This window comes from Lissotriton vulgaris, chromosome 8 (assembly GCF_964263255.1).
Source record: "Lissotriton vulgaris chromosome 8, aLisVul1.2, whole genome shotgun sequence".
Taxonomy (NCBI): Eukaryota; Metazoa; Chordata; class Amphibia; order Caudata; family Salamandridae; genus Lissotriton; species Lissotriton vulgaris.
Genome location: NC_141696.1, coordinates 126,730,976 through 126,746,342, shown reverse-complemented (window position 1 = coordinate 126,746,342; position 15,367 = coordinate 126,730,976). Strand labels below are relative to the sequence as shown.

General features: G+C 44.7%; 1 protein-coding gene across 1 annotated transcript in view; it reads right to left on the bottom strand.

Annotated features, from left to right (window-relative positions):
* Window positions 1-15,367, bottom strand: part of POLD3 (DNA polymerase delta 3, accessory subunit) — a 146,995-nt gene that overhangs the window by 90,024 nt on the left and 41,604 nt on the right. The window contains exons 4-6 of the mRNA XM_086933813.1: window positions 4,756-4,795; window positions 4,102-4,234; window positions 806-1,055 (exon numbers count right to left, since the gene is read on the bottom strand). Of these exons, the coding sequence (XP_086789939.1) occupies window positions 806-1,055; window positions 4,102-4,234; window positions 4,756-4,795 (423 nt within the window). The remainder of the gene's footprint in view (window positions 1-805; window positions 1,056-4,101; window positions 4,235-4,755; window positions 4,796-15,367) is intronic.

The window sequence follows — 15,367 nt, the reverse complement described above, 5'->3', positions numbered from 1 at the left end:
TTACATACTGAACATCATTGTGCTGCTTCCTAGCCTGGCTTGTGCTCTAGAATTACCTATGTATATATATATTTGGGTCTTTCTTCTGGGCTGTGTATCAAGTGCTCTACAATTGCCCATGTATACAAATGTGGGTCTTTTTTCTGGGCTGCGTGGCTGTGCATCTTAAGAACGCGTCATCTCACATCATGTATGCAGTTGGCCGCGGGCCATTACATTTACATGCAATGCACAAATGAGCCCTATTTCTACTTCGCGTGTTGGAGATGTTGATTTCCAAAGCATGCAAACCCACTATTCTTAGGTTACAGGATTTTGATGCAATTGTGCTACTGGAAGCCACACTTACTACCAGGAGATATCCATTGCTGGCTCATGTGACAGATGTGCAGATCGGTACAGCATACATTTATTGGTTGATAACTAGACATATAAAGGGCTGAATGGCTGACTGAAGAGGCTGTGTTCCTGAAAGTAAAGAGGTTGATTGCCTTACTAATCTGCTGATGAATGGGGTAGTGGTTTGTGGACGTCAAAGGCAGTTATTGGGGTAGAAATAAGTAGCCATCACAGCAGATTACACTGTGGTTAGGGACTGCTAGTAACATTAAGGTGTTGTTTCAAGATGGTTATTTGTTGCTGATAAGGCCAGTTTTGGTGGATGCGTCGATGGCTTTGTGATGAAGGAAAAAGGGAGTTGTAGCTTAAAATATAGATGATAGAAGGTTTACTAGAGGATAACACCCTTATGAGGAAGAGGAACAGGGTCTCTTGTATGCAAGAAAAAGAAAAAAAGGCTGCTTACTGGGGCTTCTTTCACTTCAGGCTTCGAGTCCTTGCCGGCTGTCTGAGATTTTGAGTTTCCTTTTGCAGCAAACATGCCCATAATCCCTTTAGGTGGCTGTGAAGCGGCCTTGGAAGGTGGTGGGCCATGGCCATTGGTTATTGGCGCACTGGTCACCTGCTGTTCATTCGATGGCTGGGAACTCTTCTGAGACTTTGCGATCTCTGCTGGAGCCCTACGTACTGCAAAGGAGCACTGAATGGCACTAAATCTGCAGGAAAAACATTATAGATTGTCAAGGATTCTCCACACAAATGTCAGCATTAGCCAATACAAATGTATAACAAAGTTACATCAATACTATTCTAGAAGGACTGTTAGGAAAGGGGTTAATGTTCCATACCCAAACAATAGCATCTGTGTGAATGTATTTGATTTTTTTCTACTACACCGGCTCAGTTGGTTATGTGCGGGCGGAGCTGGGCTCCGTGACGCCATGGCACTGCAGGGGGAGGAGTGGTGGGCACACTCTGTAAGCACGCATCACGCTTTGGCCGGCCGTCTCGGGCTGGCCAAAGCCTCATGCACACTTTGCATGTTTTCCACCGAGGCTGAATTGCAGCCTGGGTGGAGAACATGCAAAGGCTCCCACTGCCTGTCTGCCACAGCGATTAGACCAATCACAACGCTGCATTGCAATGTTATGGTTGGCTGTGGGGAGCCTAAGAGTCCGGGTGCTTCCTGCTGCCAGACTCGAGATGAAGAGGACGGAGGAAAGGCAGCAGCCAGCTGAAGATGAAGAGGACAGAAGAAAGGCAGCGACCGGTTGGCCGGCTGTAGCTAGGTAAGGGTGTTTATTTGTGCTTTTTTTCCCTTTTTCATTCCACCTCCCCCCTCGCCCCACCACTCCCGTCTGGTAGCAGCTTCTACTGGTTGCAATGTTGCTGAAGTGTTCATTTCATTAGAAAGAGCCTCACTTCAGAAAACAACAAAAAAGGAATGTACAAATTAAAGTGAGGCAGTTCCTGGTCTGAGCTATAAGTGGAAGGGAACACAAGCATGAAGGATAGAAAAGCACCACGATATAAGAGGAACACTGCCACTGTCATTTTAAAGACTCATTTTAAAGACTCTTGCTAATGTGTTCTTCAATAAACATTATAGTTAGGATCTTCAATTTATGAAAGGTAGAAGTTGGGACCCTTAGCAGGCTTTTGCTCTGAACATTAGGTTACCCACTGAGGAAGTAGGCAAGAGGTATAGTGTGGAGGGGTTGAAAATAAACATAATTGTTCTTAAAAAACAATATTTTTTAGTGGTGAGCAAATGCATTCTTCATTGTGGAACGGCCATTCCACAACGGCCTCCAATTATAACAGGAGAATCTCATTAATGAAAAATATCTACAGCACTGTATTGCCAGCATTTTTGCAGGTTTGGCGTGTTACTGTCTTAGTTATCAAGTATTGCAAATTCTTCAATGCTAATACTGTGGTCTTTAGTCATTTACTGCCTTGTATACTCATGTTGTTTTTTCGATTGCCTATTCCTTCATGGGGTATTAATGCAGTCTTTTCTGGACACTGGACTATTTACCTGTCAAGTAACTCTTTTCTCAACCACAGACATGTGCATTCTGAAAAACGCTGTTCATTATGCAGTTTTATAGAGATAATGGAGTTGAAAGTGGTCGAACCAGTATGTATCCGTAACTGCAGGATGGAGGAAGATGCATTTAAGGATGTAGATGCCTGGGAAAATAATGATACTACATAGGGCATCTGATGGCAATGTACCATTTACAAGTACTATCAAGATTTCTGTCCGGTCAAAAAAGATAAAACATTAAGGATTGCTTAGTCTAAAGGCCCCTGAGCTAAGACAGAAAGATCACCTCCAACTTGCTATTAGGCTTATGTACAGACATGTCCTTTACCTATACAATGACCTCAGCAATGGTGTCTCTGGTGGCAGATAAGATGGTGAGACCAGCCTGGAAAGGGATCTTTTTAGGAAGGAACGTATGGATGAATCTTAACATTCCTTGGTGGTTCCGGTGATCAGAGTGATTTCAGGCTTATAGTTATACACGAACCCCTGCTCCTCAGGGGTACAACGCAGAGCAGTGGCCATCGAGCTCCTTCTTCACTGTAACGGAGGGCTGTCATACCAGAACACCGGGGGAGGAAGATGGGGCGGGCCTCCTTTAAGGGCGGGTGTTAACCACAGTCAACAGTTAGGAAGATGGAGGTTGCTAACAGCTCCCAAACTGGCACCCTTTCTCCTCCTGTTCAGGGTAGAAAAATACTACCCTTAATGTAAGGACAGGAGGCGAATAAGAGGGTTGGAGAGAGAGAGAGAGAGAGGAAGGCAGTGTATGACAACACCTTGTGACCCTTTCTCCTCCCTTTCAGAACTCTGGAAGCTGTCCAGACTAAACATGGCATGCTAGCATCCCTTCAATCCCTCTCAGGGGAGGAATGAGCCATTCACATATGAGGATGTGATAAATAACTACTATAAACTAGAAGAACTGGGGTACAGAGCCAATACACAAACACTTGGCACAGCAAATCAAAGGACTAATGGAAATTTGCCCTATGAATTTCACAATATGACTCAATTTTTCTGTCGTCTGATACTAAGACTCATTTCCGAAGTAGAATTGCTAGGTTAGAATTGATTCTCAAGCAGATCCATTTGTCAAATCCCATTGTTAAATGTTGACACAGCAGATCCAGATTTTTCTCCCGCCCACAAGCCCATGATGCTCTCAGAAGCAAGTGCAGGTAGATAGTAAATAGGGTGGGTAAAGACACCAACAACCTTACGGAAGTCCAGTGTCATGGACGCATGTGAGGCCGATAATTTCCTCTGACTGACCATAATGGAGCAGCCCATCTGAAATTAGGGAATCCATTACAAACCTGGTTCACCTCCCAGGCCAATAGGCAATCATGCAGCATCTAGTGATACAGTACTTGAGGGTTGCCAACAAATACGGCAGTACTTAAAGAGTGTCGCTTGTGAGAGCAGAGGAAGAAAAACATGCAATGTAACTGTACTGAGACACCTTAGACGGAAGGAAACTGCAATGGAACAGTTTTACTAAGTGCAGTCTGCGAGAACAGATGCCAGGAGTCAAGTGGCCACTCGGATAATCGATGACTAAGTGATTAAAATCACTATTTGCCAGAATCATGAATAATCCTATTCCCGTACACTAGTGGTGGTGGGTTTCTACCATCACTGAATAGACCCTTGTGGTAGGAAATAGCAGCACTCCAATGTTGCAAAGACTTCTCTGTTGTACTCACTTGTTGCAGATTTCAAGGTTTGCTTTGATAATATCATAATCTGTGTTGAAGAGGGGCCCACTGTCTTTCAGAACCGCCTTCTGTATGCTGTAGACATGCACACTGCTGATCACTGCAAGCTTGGACTTCATAGCTGCAAGGAAAAGAATACAAACCAATGCTTGTGCAAGCTTTCAGGTGATTAAAAAGTTCCCTGCTGAACATCAAACCAAAGATGAACAAATACATTTAAGAAAAAAGTCCAACTAACTCTCTTCAAAGATGCAAACAATTACCCTGGTGGACAGCAACATGCTTTTTGTGTTGTACCTAGAAAACAGTGTTGGATTAGGTGAAATACATTTTGGAGTGGTCACTCACCCTCAGGGCGGGTGGAGGAGGTCATTGGCGTTTCGGGTGGGGGGGTGACGCTCACTGGCCTACTGGTCGGGTGTCATGGGCCCTTCGGTAGCGCTGGCAGTGGCCTGCGGTGAGCTCGGCAGTGATAGGGAGGTGGGTGGGTGTCAAGGGCCAAGAGACAATGACCCTGGGGCAGCCTGTCTAACATAGAAACTCCAAGTCCAAAATCAAAGGGACAAAACATTTGTAAAAGCTGGATAATCGCCATTTCTTAGCACTCATGGGTCTCAAATTTTAATTGTAACTGTAGCTTACCTTCCAACTTCTCTTCCTTTACTACGGCCACCTTGTGATACTGCAAAAACACAATATGCCAGTGTAAGAAACCATAAGCAAGAAGTTCGAAATCTATCAGGTATATACTGGGTTCTAAACTAATCCTAATGTGCATCCCCACACATCTTAATAGTGAGCAACTATTGCAGGACATTGTTTTATATATGTGTGCTACTTATTCATATTGAAGACAAGCTAGCAATTTCAGTCCTATACTGCACAGTAATATGAATTTGAACAGAGATGCAGGAGAAAAATATAAAGTGATTTGTGAGAAAATTGTAGGCATTTTAAATTAACACTTCAGCAAGAGTAGACAGAAATGACATGGCAAAGCAATGGAAAAAATTTGAAAGGATAAACAGAAAGTAATAAAGAAAAACTTTGAGAGAAACTTTATACCTGCTACAAAAACATGAAGGATTCAATGAAAATAAGCACAAGACAAAAGCAGGCACTAGATAACAGAAGAAAAAGATAGGAAGCCAAGTGACATCAAAGTAGCGAGGAGAGAGAGCAAGAGAGAGAGAGAGCAAAAAAGAGAGAGAGCGCGCGCAGGAGAGAGAGAAAGCAGGAGTGAGCAAGGTGTGTGTGGGTGGAGATGGGTGTGTGTGTGTTTGTTTTTATTTTGATTGTTTAGGTCACTTTGAGGAAGGTGCAGACTGAGCTGCAGACACAGAGAACCGGATGACAGGTAAAGGCCTCCAGTCTGCCCTGTTCTCTCTATTCAAACTCAGAGGATCAATACATATTGTCCAATTTACCATATTGCTCCTGTGTCTATCATGTAGAATGTCTATTCTACGCATTCACCACGCTTTCATGAAGCCGAGCATTGTCTAAAACTATTGAACTACCAGTCTCGTATAGTCACTTCAAGTTTCATGCGTTATAGTTTGAATTACCATCCATGGGTCCCTAGGGGCAATGTGCTGGTAACAACATGGTAGTAGTTCATAGCTGCATTGGGACCTCCGACACCAAAGGAGGAGGAGCTGCCAAAAGCAATGACCCTTTTTCCCCATCTGCACCATTGATGACCCGCTGGCTTCAAGGCTCGCTCCAAGATATCCTCACCTTACTCGTTACACAACGTCATCTGTCATGATCAGCTGGAATTACTGGGGAGGATGGGATTAATTGCATCCAATCAGCATTTCTCCTTGCTGTAGGTTGACATTGGATGTCTCTGTTAAAGTGATGCTCCTGCTCTCGACTGGTCTGCGCTCTGAATCTGGGAACTCGGCTGTCACTTGTTAATCCTCCCTAAAAACAAGGCCACTCAACTCAACTGTTTCTCAGTCAGAATCTTCCAGAGTTTAGAGTGCTCAAGATACTTACTTTAATGCACATCATGCCAAATGTTAATCTATGAAATTTGGTGAGATGGTTTTGTATCACAAGACTCAACTCCAAGAACAGGTGCCTCAACCTGAACTGTATCTAAAAACCAGCTTGGTTCATACTCCACACCCAGAAATGCTGGGGTTGAAGCAGTACGGAAAATGACGGAAAGAGAACCTAAAGCTGCTTAGACAATCTCCTTGCATTAGTCTACAAAAATACATATGAACGTATTCTAAAAAGAAAGATCATTATCATAATCAAGAAATAAAAAAAACTACTTCTCCCAGAAGTTGTTTCTTAGATTACAGGTCCTCTGCTTTGAAATACTCACAGAAAAATTACATTACTATCGGTTGCCCATAAACACATTCTTCTTCCAAGCACATCATGGTGCACCAAACATTCCAGTGGTGTTTTCCATCTGTTCCTGTTTTCGCGCATATGTTCACATCCTATTAATCAGAAGATGCCATAATGCTACAATGGCTGAAGGCACTGTAAATGCCCCTCTTTCCCATAGCATCTCCTCCTCTACTACCAGATGTAATTTGCACTAACAAAATACATGCTCACATGTTTGGAGTCTGTTTTCACAGTGCCTTGGACTTAATACACTATGTTCATTTTGAATAACCATATCAGACTCGAAGATCAATCAACTACATCTAGGACACCTATTCCCGCCAGGCCGCTTCGAGCACTACCTTGCTGAGCAAACATATACTGGACCTTTTCCGTTATTGCTTATGACCAGGATGTTTATACAACTATCTAGAAGGGTGCATTCTGCCTTTCTTGAGTTTTTCCACTATTAATGGTCTGTGTGATTCTGCTCAGGCTTGCCTCAAAGAGATACCACCGCCTTCTCAAGTCCAGCCATGGTTTCAAATGAATGGTAATCATGCCACATCTTCTTGTAATGTTAGTATTAATTGATCAAACCCACATCGCACCCAACCCCTTCATAGTGTGATGGAAAGCTACCCACGGGCCAGACTTGCGGTGCCACTTGACAGGTCGATCAGTAGGACATATTTAGGCTCTATGCAGTCTACACTTTTTAGCAGCTACCTAAACTCCCATGGCCAGTCTCATCCAACGATATATGGGAATTGGCAGCATGCTCTGCAAATGAGGTTCAGGGACATTATTTATTTATTTATTTATTAAGCAATTTGTATCGCGCAAAACTAAACACGAAGGTGTCAAGGCGCCTATCTAAACCAGATCAAAAAGTTTGCAAAGCACCACTACAGGTATGCACGTGTGAAGAGGTGAGTCTTTAAAGCAGATCTGAAGGCTTGAAGAGTGGGACGGGACCTTACTTCCAGAGGGAGAGCATTCCACCATTTAGGGGCCAGATTGGAGAAGACCTTGCCTCCCCATCTTGTCTTCCTGACACGAGGCACAGAAAGTAGGAGTTTATGAGAGGAACGAAGATTCCTGCCGGGGTTATACTGAGACAGGATAGATCCAATGCCCGTAGGGCTAGTTTTAGCTAGGGCTTTGTACACCATACACATGGATTTAAAGAGGATGCGATCCCCGACGGGGAGCCAGTGGAGCTGCTTCCGAGCATCGGTGGCAGAGGCACGTTTGGGCAAGTCGAGAACAAATCTCGCTGCCGCGTTCTGGACCACCTGCAAGCGCTGCAGCTGACTCTTATTCAGTCCAGCATACAGCGCATTGCAGTAGTCCAGACGGGAGCCCAAAAGTGCGACGGCTAGTTGCTTTCTTGCCTGGAGGGACAGATAGTGCCTGATTTTTCTTAGAATGTGGATGATCTCCCAACAGGTCGAGATAGTCCTGTTGACCTGTTGGCACATACTAAGGGTGGGATCAATCATAACCCCCAGATTGTTTGCAGAGGAGGTAGGATCGGGGCAGGCACCCAGTGAGTTCGGCCACCACTCAGCAGACCAGATCTCTTCCTTTCCTCCAAAAACCATCACCTCCGTCTTCTCCCCATTCAGTTTCAATGAATTGTGAATCATCCATTGGCCGACTGCCTCCATACAGGATCTAAAATTGGCGGCAGTCGACGTAACTGACTGGGAGAGAGAGACGAGGATCTGGGCGTAATCCGAGTAGGAAACTACCTCCATCCCGAAAGATCTAATAAGTCTGGCAAGGGGGGTCACATAAATGTTAAAAAGGGTAGGGCTAAGCGCTGACCCTTGAGGGACCCCACATTGCACAGACAGGGATGGAGATAGGAACGGGCCCAGCATTACCCTTTGCTCTCTATGATCGAGAAAAGAGGAAAGGAGTCTCAGGGCCGACCCCCGGACCCCAATCTCCCTCAGTCGAGATGTTAACACCGAGGGAGATAGGGTATCGAAGGCCGCTGTGAGATCTAAAAGGATCAGGAGGGAGGTCTGTCCCCCATCGACCCTAGTGCGGATGTTATCAAGCACTATGGTGAGGACATCTGCAATCAAGCACCAGAAAACTACTATCTCTAAGAAGGCTAAGAACAATTTCAAACATGCCTGTGATTAACAAAACCCGGCAGACCCTGATCATAAATCTCTATACTTGCACGAAAACTAGCATTACAGTTACAGACCTCTTATTTTTCGCAACATGGAAAATTGCAGGAGACTTTCACCTCGAAACTCACCAACTTCAAAAACCTAGATACCCAAAGCAGCTGTAAAGTTGCCATTCCAGGAAATGCATTCGATCATAGAAAGTACAAAATTAACATTGAATCCAATGGTACAGTCATGTCAAGAAAAGGAATATGAGTTAATCGCACCCACGTAAAGTAACAGGTCCCTATTTCCAGAATTCACCCCACACTTAGGCCTCCAAAAAGAGTATGTTGCAACTCATTGTTGCACAACACCTATAAATCAACACAACCAAAAGATAATAGCAAAATATCAGAGCTCAGTGACCTATTTTGACAAGGAGGATACCATCCTCTCATTCCACGTCATTCAGTGCTAAGCTCAACCTCACTCCCAACAGTGCCAGACAGATACAACAACTACATTCACATTAGTATCAAGGTTATTCCACACAGCCGCCTTTCAAGAATACAGGATCTGAACAAGTTAAGTGATAAGAATAATCAGACTATAGCTTATCCTATCTCTCAACTCGCAACAGACTCTTTCCTCAATCAAGAGCTCATTAATATATATGTAAAAGGCTGTAGACCTACAGGTCCTCCTTATCTAACTACAAGATCATCTATTTGGACTTTGGACTGATGAACACACATGGTTGAAGGACAACTTGGTCACCTCTTAGCCATACTGGTGCCACCTGAATATAAAATCATCAATAAAAGCAGATATGCTTAGCTGGGTGGGAGTAGAAGTTAGTGCTTTACACCTCACCCCTGACCTGAACAGAAGTCTGTAACCTGTTTTTTTTTATTGTTGCAATGCAAACGTCAACCTAAACAGCTCCTTTATCCTAATTATCATGTAGAGACGACTGGGATCTAACCACCTATTTCTGGACAATATAACAGAATTTTCACCAGATGCCTAATCATTCTCCAGAAAATATTATTATTGGGGAGTTTAACTTGTGGGTTGACAAGCCTAATAGAAAAATATCCTCAGAGCCAACTGAAAACATGAATGCTGTTGGCTTCATGCAAGAGATGTGTCAGCTTAATTGAGCTATGGGTCATGCTCCGGACCTCACTGTCTTCATTAACTCTGAAACAGAATTACTATTTTTATTTATTTATTTATTTTACAGATTTGTAAAGCGCATGGCTGCCCGTGAGCGTCCCAGCGCTAGTGATAGATATGACAAGAATTGAGGAAGAAGTGTTATGGGAACAGCCAGGTCTTGAGTGCCTTACGAAATGGAAGAAGATTGGGCTGGGCCCGAATGTCAGAGGGTAGTGAGTTCCATAACTTGGAAGCATTATATCCCGAGCGGGCCTTCCTGATCCTAGGTACGGATACCAGGTTGCAATGTGAAGAACGAAGGGTTCTGTTAGTCCTGTGGGGGGTGACCAGGTCCTTTAGAATGGGTGGGGCCTTTCCCTGCAAGATTTTAGGGGTAGTGCAAAGAGCTTTAAAATGCACTGTTTCCTGGATGGGCAGCAAGTGCAGGGCTTTGAGGGCTGGTTTGGCTGAGCAGCGGCGGTGTGTCCCTGTGAGAAGGCGGGCGGCAGTATTTTGGACCGTCTGGAGTTTTGTCAATACCTTTTTGGGGGCCCCCAAATACAGGGCATTGCCATAGTCCAGACGGGACATCACAAGGCCCTGAATCAGAAGTTTTTGGGATTGTGCCAGGAGTAAGGGAAGGATTTTTCTGGCGGTCCGTAAGAGACCATAGCAAACGCCGGCCGTTTTCCTTGCTTGGGTGGAGAAGTTAAGATCCTCGTCCAGCCAGATCCCTAAGCTCTTGATCTCATGTTTGGGGTTAGGTGGTGTGCCCATACAAGGGGGCCACAGGGATTCGGGGCGGAAGTGTAACTGGTTGCCCAGGACCATGATCTCCGCCTTTTCACTATTGAGCTTGAGATGGGACATGTCCATCCATTTGGTAATGTAACTAAGACATGTGTAGAGATTGGTGGAAGACTGGCTATGCTGACTAAGAGAGACCACCAACTGGGTGTCATCAGCATAGGTTAAAAGCTTAATTGCAATGGGGCGACAATTTTCTCAAGGGGGACATGTATACGTTAAAAAGGGTCGGGCTCAGGGATGAGCCCTGAGGGACCCCGCAGTGTATAGCAGTAGGCCTGGAGGTGAAATTACCGTCTGCTACCTGGAATGACCGGTCAATAAGGAAAGATTCCAGCCAGGACAAGGCTGGTCCTGTTATACCAAGGTCCCTAAGCCTATGGACCAGTATCGAGTGGTTGACGGTGTCGAAGGCCGCGCTTAGATCCAGGAGGATCACTGCCACTGATTCTCCCGAGTCAATAATCTTTCTCGCCTCTTCGACAACCGCCAACATCGCGGTCTCCGTACTCTGGCCGGGCCTAAAGCCCGTCTGTGAGGGTTTAAGGAGGTCATTGGTTTCGAGGTAGTTGGAGAGTTGACGATTGACACATTTTTCCGCGATCTTGCTTATGCCTGGAAGCAGGGAGATCGGCCGAAAATTGCTTAACTCTAGGGGATCTAAATGTGGTTTTTTAATTAGGGCTTTGATGATTGCTTTTTTCCAGCTAGGTGGGACAATACCATGGACGAGCGAGATGTTAATCAGAGTTGCCATGTAAGGAAGGATGGTAGGGGCAACTGATTTTAAGATGTTGAAAGGTGCCGGGTCCAATGGAGATCCACTTTTGATTGAGTGAAGTATAGGGGAAAGAGTGTCAATTGTCATGGGAGCGAACCGAGTTAGCCGAGGTTCTGCTGTTTGTGGAATGGAGCTGGACAAGTTAGGAAGGGAGGATGTGTCTGGTATTTGTGAGGGGAGGGAGTTAAGGATGTTCTTGATCTTGGAGTAAAAAAATTCAGCTAGTTCATTGCACCGGTTGACTGAGGGTTCAACGGCCGGGGGGGGGGGGGGGGGGGGGGGGGGGGGATCTGGGGTTTTGAGAAGTTGTTTAGCAATTTGAAAGGTCTCCCTAGATGAGTTGGCGGATGACTTAATTTTTTCTTCAAAAAAGTTGGATTGAGCAATTTTGAGGGCCTTTTTATAATTCAGAATCGTGTGTTTGTATTCTAGTTTTTTAATAGGGTCGAAGTTTTTTCTCCACTCTTTCAGTTCTTTGCAGATCCTTTTTAAGAGGCGTATTTCCTGGGTGAACCATGGCGAGGTAATTTTACCCCGAGGTTTACAGGTAGATTTTTTCGTCAGGGTCTTATCCAATGACTCTCCGATCCATTTAGAGAACTCGGAGTCGGCTGAAGCAGGATCCGAGACTAGTAGTGGGGGGGAGCGCTCTAAATTATGCTTCCATTTTTCTAGGTCTAATGTGGCCCAAGGGCGTGTAGGTTTGCTAGCTGGAGGTTTGAGGCGAGCGATGGTGGGGAGCCACCAATTCAGCGATATTAAAAAGTGGTCTGACCATGGTAACGGGGTAGGACCTAGAGTTGTAAGATCAGGGATGTTGGAAAAAATGGGGTCCAGGAGGTGAACCTTTGCGTGGGTGGGGTGCCTGCTTTGCAGCCTAAGCTGGAGGGTTTCCAGGTCTGATATTAAGTCAGAGGCTAGTTTGTCTTCACCCTTGTCGAAATGGATATTGAGATCCCCAAGGATCATAAAGGTAGAGTGAGTGGCAGCCAGTATTCCTGAGTGTTCCATGAGTGAGTTACAGAACTGTCCTCTTGGGCCTGGCGGGCGGTAGATAAGAAGTCCCGAGAGAGATCTACATGGGGAGATTTGAATCGAAAATAGGACATTTTCACAGTCCGAGAGGGGGCTGCCTTGGAGACGGCGGGAAAGATGATCCCTATAAATTATGGCAATTCCCCCTCCCTTCCCTTTTGATCGGTCTACATGCTGGATAAGATAGCCAGGAGGAAGGGACTTAATGAAGCCGGGGTCTGAATCAGGTCCCAGCCATGTCTCTGTCAGAAAAAGGATATCCAGCTGGAGATTTTCTAAAGTATGGTAAATTTCTACTGAGTGTTTTGGGAGCGATCTACAGTTGACTAGGGCCATGTGCATTAGGGTGGGAGTGGTTTGTGAAGGCACATTCAGATTAAACTTGTATGGGCAGTGAAGGCAGTGGTTGAAGGGATTGTCCCCAGGCACAGAGTGTAAGCAGGGAGTTGTTACATCTCGTTTCATGTGTATCAGCGCTTCTCGCAAGTATCTGAGTGTGGGCTGATGAAGATTATCTATAGTGCCTGGCTCTGAGCTCTGCCTAGCACGGACGAGCGCAGATGGGCTTACCTCTGACGCACCTCCGGCGCGCCATCATCGCGCCCGCTGCGCTCGTCCGCTGCGCGGCCGAGGTGGGAGGTGCATTTTGTAGTGAAGGGCCTAATCGCCCTAAACACTAGCCCGCTGAACCAGCGGTACGCCCAATATGGCGCCTAAGGTATTTTGTTCCTGCCTAGTTCCGCGTTCCAGAGGCCCTCACTCGGCCACTGAGAACAGCGCGAAGTCTCTGGGCGAACGAAGGAGGAGGTAAGGGCAATGCGCACTTTTTTAAATACAAGCGCACAAACACAGCAATTTTTAAAAGTGACACACAAATTTAGCTTTACGATCCACTGGGTAAGGTGAAACGAAAGTTAGCTTGACACACACTAGATTTACGATCGACTAAATGGTGCAGAAAAGAATAAAATTACATAAAAAGGTACGAGATGCTATTCCTGACTCCCGGCTTCCGCCTCAAGAGTCTATTACTATAATTACTAGCTGTGCAGCCTCAATGTTGGTCAGCCTACTACTTAATCACGCCCCACATAACCAACCTGAAGTATCTGCCATGCCCTTGCACCAAACCAGGGATGCCACTCACAACCAGCCATTTAAATAATTTAAGGAAATTAGAAGTCAGCACTACACTATCTACTGTGGTTCTGAGCCATTCATCACCAGTCTCTATGATAATATATGCACAGTTGGGACCAATTAGCAAAAAAGTGGACAAGAAAACAAAAGTGTCATATCAATTCCACTAGCAATTTGTAGGACATCAGCAGGTGGAAATGAAAATAAAATGTTGACATTTGGAATGCAAATGGTGCACTTCATCATCACTATCAGATAAAATCATCTCCTAAAGCCAGAGAAGTTGATATCACAAGGCAATTAAGGACGTGAAAGATTTGTACTTTACCAAGCGCATAAACAAGGCCCTAAACCAACTGAATCTTTTTTTTTTACATCTTTCAAACTCACCTTCCACCTCCAAGTGCCACTGGAAAGATTTGCTGGGCTTTTTTTCCAAGGGTAAGCTCTCAAATATCTAGAGAGCCATTCACAATAACAAATTGCACAGTCACCGTGTGGAATACCCTCTATATCTCTTTTCCTCCTTGCTAGAAGGGAGGAAGCTGGCCATGAAAGTCAAAACCTTAAATCTTTCAGTAAGCCCATACCCCCAGGCATTCATGAAGAACGTTCTGCAGGGGATGCCACTTCATGAGCAGTGTCAATACAGGTCTTTAAATGGCATAGTTTTTGTTTCTTTGGAACAATCACCACCCATCTCCTGAAGAAACCAAGGGAAGACCCTCAAGCATTATACAATTAACATCCAATCTCAAACATTACATACCGAAGCACAATTTTGAAAAGAGAAGTTTACAGATACTTGGAAACATCTCCATTACATCCATGACTAAGGCCAATATGTATACTTAATCCTCCTTGACCTATCAGCTGCCTACGAAATGGTCAACCACACTATTTCACTAAAAAAGAATCCAGGAATTTGTGGGAGTGCCAGGGACAGCTTGAGCAGATTAAATTATTTCTCCACAATTGAAACCAACAATTATGAACAGGACCTGTGACATGCTCACAAAGTGCAATGTGGACTTCTACATGATCATTCCTGTTTCTGGCTTACTCTCCAGTTAGCTGACCCTAGTACAAGTGCTACGCTACTATCAGGTAAAATTCCAAATGTATGCGAATGATACCTAGATATATATTTATCTCAGGAACTGGAAGGAACATTATACTAGCACTGTACAGTGCTAACACCAAGTCACATTTTAGATGGAAGGGAAGTTTTTTTTCTGAACAGCTCAAAGACTGAAGTTTAATAGTGGTAGGGATCAACTCAGGGTCACTTCTGTGAACTAGCCTTATAACCTGGGTATCTCTTCTCCTAAAAGTCACACCTTTCAACCAGGTTTTCAACTAAGTCCAAGATCCTTATCGGAGCCACAAAAAAACATCCTATTTGTAATCAACCATAAACATCAGGCTTACTCAACCTTTTGTGGACCAAGTACCACTCATTGTTATATCTTTTATGTACTAATGATCTGAAAAGCCCAAGGAGATGTGAAGCACTTTAGAGAACTTCTAAACAGAATACTTGTAAGATGGAAAAGTCCTCTTCCACTTATAAAAAAAATAGAGGAATGGATTCTTCAAGTCCCCCTGACACTAAAATACACATGTATGTCCCCACTTGTCACTGGACATTTGGTGGTGCACACCCGCTGATTCTAGTCACTTGTTTCCCGAACTGTACCACACATCCTGAAGATGAGACCTCCAGAATTTGACACAATGCCACAGACGTGGCACTACTTAGTGCAATGCAAGGCTAAGAGGTCGCACTCTGTAAAAAGCAAATTAACAGAGCTTGAAGAGATGCAGCAACTGGCAATGCCAC